Raw genomic sequence first — 6,000 nt, 5'->3', positions numbered from 1 at the left:
ATCCAAAATCGTAGAAAAGGTCTTCCAATTTTGCAACCTTCTAAACTCAGTGCTGAGAGTGTGCGGCCTTTTCCTTCAGAGAAATCATGTTATTGAGAGATTCAGCTGAGGTGAAGTCTAAAACAAAAAAAGGATCTTGTGGTTGACCCTGATCATTTGGAATGTGTCAGAAATGGGGGGAAACTCCTTTTAACTGGTTTCTGAACAATCAACAACCTACTCAACCCTACCAATCTACACAGAAAGCACACCTAAAGCAAAACAGAGGAGTCATACAAACGGATCAAACATGCAACTTTGCATAAGACATACAGCTAGAACAAACTGTTCAGGGAGCACATTCAATGAGACTGTTGTCATCAGCCAAGCGAGTGTAGGAGAATACTGTCTATCAGTTTTACAAAAAAGAACAAACAGCACGATGACTTTTCAGGACTTATTTACACTTTGCTTTAAATATCTTTAAAGGGAAAGTCCCTCGAAATCCATCTCCAAGCTCGCTCAGTCTGTTTTGCAGTGGATAGAAAGTTAATAAGCAGCGTTTTCCCTTACTTCTCCTTTGCGAAAGTGGTCCGTGAAGTAAGCTCTGCATAAAAAGCAATATCAGGGCAGCTCAGTTGAGGAGGTGTCATGCAAAAAAAGTCGACAGTGTCCGTGGAGTTATCACAAGTTAATTTCCCAGTTGGACATCCAAGTTTCAAGCATATGTCAGCATAGATTTCACTGAGTGGGCTGTCTGTAAGTTGAGTCAGCGCCGCAGTGTCGGCCAAGGTGGAAGTTCGTGTGATCAGTTTGGCCTCTGCACACAGTAGATAACACAGTGAAACGTATCCGACACAGATTTGACAGAAAAAAATGCAAATTAAGTTCAGCTCCACCTAAATGTCCGTCTGCTGGCATTGCTACTAATCACTCTTATTGTTTATTTGTATTGATTGTATAGTAGGAGTATATTTTGGCATGTGTCAAACTTTATACTACAGGTAACTTCACTGCAATGGCATCCACTTCCATAAAGTGATGTTATTTGTAAACTGAAGTCTCATATTTGAGATGATGACAAAGCTGCTTTTATTGAATTATTGATTTAAAATTCTAATCTAACCTTTTAAGCCCAAAAAAGGTGTACAGTGTGTATTTCATGCATGTATCCTATATGAAATACAGTAGAAAGTTTCATAATCACGGCTAGCTCTAAGTGATACTGTTGGGTTGAGTCTGTTTTTCTTACAGTTTCAGATACTGTAGGGGTGTGAAGTGATCAGTGGGAGCTGTTAGTACAACAGAGTTCAAACTTCTGACAAGGCGAGAAAGTTCTCTCTCTGGTTTCTTCACGTATGCCAACATTAATGTCCCCTCAAGGGGCTGCATCAGGCAGAATTAAAGGGAATCCCTGACATATCGACATCCGGTAGCTCCTCTTCAGCAGCGGTTGGGGGAGGGGGCGCAGGACAGGTGGACGGGGCTGTATAGCAAAGACACTGGATGTTAAAAGTGGTGTTACATGGATGCTGTGGCTGGATCGGAGGGCTCCGGAGCGGGACGACGTCACACCACGGAGCCCTTGGAGGTGGAGAGGTGGATGGAGTGGATGCGTGTGGCCAGAGTTTTCTCCAGGTCGTAGAGGATGTCGGAGCAGACACCGGGGCTGGACGCAGGGCTCTCGGCAGGAGGAGGTTCATATAGCAGCTGCTTGAAGCCGTCGATTTCAATCAGCAGCACCATGTTCTTCAGGAAGTAGCCCTCGATGAAAGCCGTAAGCTCCGTGGCACCAAGGAACTAAATCAAAAAAAACAAGAAGCATGACAGAGTTTTAACACTTTTAAAAGACAGACAATAACTACTTCTAAGTATTTCTAGATTAAAGCCACTTTATATTCTGTTATAACACGCTTTTGTTTGTGGAAAAGTTAAACACACCAGATGACAATTGGTGCAGTGTTGGATTGCTTTTAGGGTGAGGCGGTATCAGTGCGGATGAGTCTTTTTTGATACTATTACAGTCATAAATGTTTCAACACACCTGATTATTGGTTATGCAAACATTAGAATTTTACCATTTTCATGACAACAAGTCCAGCATAACTAAAAGTTTACGGCTGCACTTGCGGCTCTGTGAGGCTACATTGCAGCACTTTGAGCTAAAGTGCTAATGTTGTGCTAATGTTAACATGCTCACATTATCAATGCTAACATGCAGATATTTAGCAGGTACAATGTTAACCATCTTAATTAGCATGATAACCTTTGATAATTAGCATTAAACACAAAGTACAACTACGTCTACTGGGAATGCCTTTAGCTTGACTGGTATTTACTCATAAAACAAAGTATCGGACAAACTGGAGAAGAATCACTAAAGCTATTTCGATTTATCGTAAATATTTGGTACCAAATTTCATAGTAGTTCATCTAATAGCTGTTGCGATTATGCAAAACCATAAATGTCAACCTGCTGGTGGTGCTAGAGAGCCATAGAGCTGATCACCAAAGTCATTGGATTTCATTTGCTGGGGACCATGACAAAATACAAAAATTAAGGTTGTTTGCATTGTGTTTTCGCTAAAACATAGTTGCCTTCTACATCTGAAAATAACTGATAAGAATGGTAAGGATGAACCAGATAAGTAAAATTTAAGTCCATAAAACCAAAACAAGGCTGAAAGATACTAAAATGCTCACAAGAGCTGAATGCACTGCAGATGTATGTTATGTTTGCAGCTTATATAAGATTTTATAGGTTTCTGGCATGTTCACAGGGACATTTCATTAAATTTTGACAAAGAAGTTGATCATCTGTTCTCCACCAGCTGCTGAAGACACTTGCTCACCTTGGCATGTTTGTAAAGGTCCACACAGGTTTCGGTGGTGATGTTTTTGGAGCAGATGATCTCACAGTGTCTCTGAAGGGCCTCTAGTTGGAAGAATTTGGCTGCAGACAGGAGCTGTAGGGAACAGTACAGCCAGACAGAATGAGGCACAGGATTCGGGATTAGAAATGCTAATACTTGCGCTGTCGCTCAGCAGGCTTTGGTTAAGTCTCTCTTACCTCCATAACTTCAGTGTTGCGTATATGCAAGGATTCAGTGCCTCCACAGTACAGATACTGCATGACCAACTGAAAGACACAACAGGATTGTTTTCAGTCTATGGTACTGTATAACAATGTAGATTTAAATTATGTTTAAAGTTTAGATAAGGACTTGCTGCTTTCTCTGTTAGACAAAAGCTCTAAAGACTTATTCATCGTATTTTTTATTCTTTTCTGACATTTTAAGGACTCAAGCATTAATCTATTCATCAGTAACAAAAATAACTGCTAGTTGCAGGCCTTATCTAGCCTGCATTTTAAAGCACAACCATAATGATGCCTTCTCAAGAATCAAAATCTGATATAACATCTTACGTGGAATATATTGTACTTGACGTGACTGATCTCAATACAGGTGTTCTCTGCAGCTGGACGGTTTTGGAGCAGTGACTTGAACCTGGATGAAAAAGAAGAAATCATGTATAGTATCTCCCACTCTTCTTTTATTAAAAAAAAAGTAAAATAAACAACAATAAATTCATAATCCAACTTTACCTGGGTGATGCTGTAAACAGCAAAACTTTATGTGCATAAAATGGTTTCCCCTCCACCAGGAAAGTGACATCAGACATCTCCTTGTTGTTGAGGAAGTGAGGGTCTTAAAAAACAAACAAACAAAAAAAACATGACAATAAAATGCCAAATGATGCCTCATTAGTCAAATCTCCTAAACCACAGGTGTAGAACAGCAAACAGCAGAGGATTAAACTAATGTGGTAATTAATTACTGTAGCTACTCCACAGGTGATTCATCACTCAGCGCTGCATAGATTCCTATTTCACTTGTATTACAAAAGGCAGCCAAGTGAATTTGATATCAGGCCCTCATTGTGTCTTAAAATGTGTCCTGATAATTTAATTAGTTATGAAAGGTTTTTAAAGCATGAATTCACTTCTCCTTCAAGTAACAGACCACCTGTCATGTTAGTCTCGCCCTGTTATTGAGCGAACACTAGGTGGTGCTACAGCACAGTCACTGAAGGTTTCAATGCATCTTCATGTTCTAATTAAAAAAAGAAAAACATGAAATTGTGGACCTGTCTCTGACCTTCCTCACTTCAAAAGAGCTTTAACTTATAATCACACCATTACTAACACGTAACTGCAAATATCTGCATGCAAAACATATGATTAGAAATGTGTGTTATTAACTGAGGGAATAGAATAGATAGAAATAAAACACTGAATAACACCTGTTAATAACTTGAACTTTAACATTTCACTCCTCCTCCATGTTTTGTCAATTGAAAACTAAACAGCTCTCTGATATTTCCCAAATATCAAGAAGAAACTGTTGCATTAGTTAATAACCTGAAGAAATAGCTCTGTAATCTTGTCATGATAAGAATGTGAAGCAATAATATGTGACATTTCTCATGTGTGTCTGCCTATTTGCCAATCTGAAGCACCAAATGATTTTATCACAAAAGCGATTCAACCTATTGTCAGTTCATAAAACCTTTAACATCTGCTAGAGAACAGTTACAAGGCTGAAAAGAAATAACACGTCTATCACAGAAGAAGACAAATCTGAGGGAAAAAAGGGAGATGGGTGTCAGAGTATTTGCTTGATTGACAAGTATTCTTTGACCTCAACAAAGCTGGAGACAAAAATCCCCCCCCAAAACTACAACTTTATTTCTAACCTCGCTGTCACTCCCTCGTCACTCAGCTTTATTTAATGCAAAGTGAAAGTGGAAAAAAATGGCAAAAACATTTTTAACTTGCTTACCTAAGCGCGAGGACTGTTTCTTCTTGATCTCTGTCAGCTTAGGGATGGGGAAGGGCCCGTAGCACTGGGTGAAAATGACTGACAGCTGCTGGCTTATCACCTCATTCTGCAAACAGACACCAACACAAGTGAGGACAGAAACTTTTTCACAGATTACAGTTTTGTGGTCTCAGTTTTCCACAAGCTATCAGAGACAAAATTTTATGCAAATGTATGATAATATGGTTTGGAGTGCAACTAAATATATGCAAATATGAGTGTTAATGTCACCCTCGAATATGAGCACAGGACAGTTTGTATTCCCAGCGAACTAGACTTACTTTTGTCTGATGTTTCAATAACAAGCATTTTGTTTACATGCACATGAAAGAAAACCCTGCTGACCTTGCTGGCTCGCAGGATCTGGAACATGAGCGGCAGGCCGTGCGTGATGAGCTCCTCTGTGTACTCGTCCTCCTGGATGCAGCTGAAGTCTTTGAGAAGGCCCTGGATCAGCGGTCGGCGGTGCTGGATGAAGCAGGTACGCAGGGACTCGAGCCAGGTGTGCAGCGTCCAGGGAACGCCTGGGAACACCACCACAACAACAGTGAATACACACTTGTGAAGACCGAAGCCAATCTGATGTCTGAGGAGTTTCAAGGGCGACAGATCCGACCATGTTTCCATCACTTTGTGGCGTTAGCGCGAGTTGAAGGGCGATTGCATGGTGAGCATTGGATTAGTGGGAAGTCTGAGGCTCCGGCGGGAATAAAAAGGCAGTACTTGAATATAATTAAACAATGTCCTGTTAAAAAATGACTGTTATGTGCTGTGATGAGTTGATGGCAACTAGAAGGTGAAATTAATATAACCGATGACAGTTGGAGCTCTGCTGGAATGATCAGTTGAGTAATCGAGTATGAAATCAGCTTTTATAATCGATTAGTCATTGAAGTTATTAATCATGTATAAAATGAAAATTTTTGCCAGACCCAGGTTCTCAAATGTGAAGTTTTGCTGTTAAAGTAAGTGTCTTTGTGTTTTGGACTGTTGGTCGGGCAAAACAAGCAACGTGAAGATGGCACCTCAGGCTCTGGGAACCTATTATGGTTATTTTTATACATTTTAAAAAACATTTCACAGCTCAAAATTGATCAATTGAGTTTGACAATTCTACAAAATTTGACAAAACAATCTC

General features: G+C 40.0%; 1 protein-coding gene across 3 annotated transcripts in view; it reads right to left on the bottom strand.

The window, feature by feature from the left end:
- Positions 1-1,548: 1,548 nt before the first annotated feature.
- Positions 1,549-6,000, bottom strand: part of LOC128385366 (ankyrin repeat and BTB/POZ domain-containing protein 3-A) — a 198,104-nt gene continuing 193,652 nt past the window's right edge. For all 3 annotated transcript variants that reach the window (XM_053344235.1, XM_053344233.1, XM_053344234.1), the window contains 7 exons: positions 5,208-5,386; positions 4,824-4,929; positions 3,587-3,689; positions 3,407-3,488; positions 3,050-3,118; positions 2,832-2,945; positions 1,549-1,779 (listed from right to left, as the gene is read on the bottom strand). In XM_053344235.1, coding sequence (XP_053200210.1) covers positions 1,549-1,779; positions 2,832-2,945; positions 3,050-3,118; positions 3,407-3,488; positions 3,587-3,689; positions 4,824-4,929; positions 5,208-5,386 — 884 coding nt within the window. The remainder of the gene's footprint in view (positions 1,780-2,831; positions 2,946-3,049; positions 3,119-3,406; positions 3,489-3,586; positions 3,690-4,823; positions 4,930-5,207; positions 5,387-6,000) is intronic.

Source organism: Scomber japonicus, chromosome 23, assembly GCF_027409825.1.
Source record: "Scomber japonicus isolate fScoJap1 chromosome 23, fScoJap1.pri, whole genome shotgun sequence".
NCBI lineage: Eukaryota > Metazoa > Chordata > Actinopteri > Scombriformes > Scombridae > Scomber > Scomber japonicus.
This window is presented reverse-complemented; position numbering and strand designations above follow the sequence as displayed.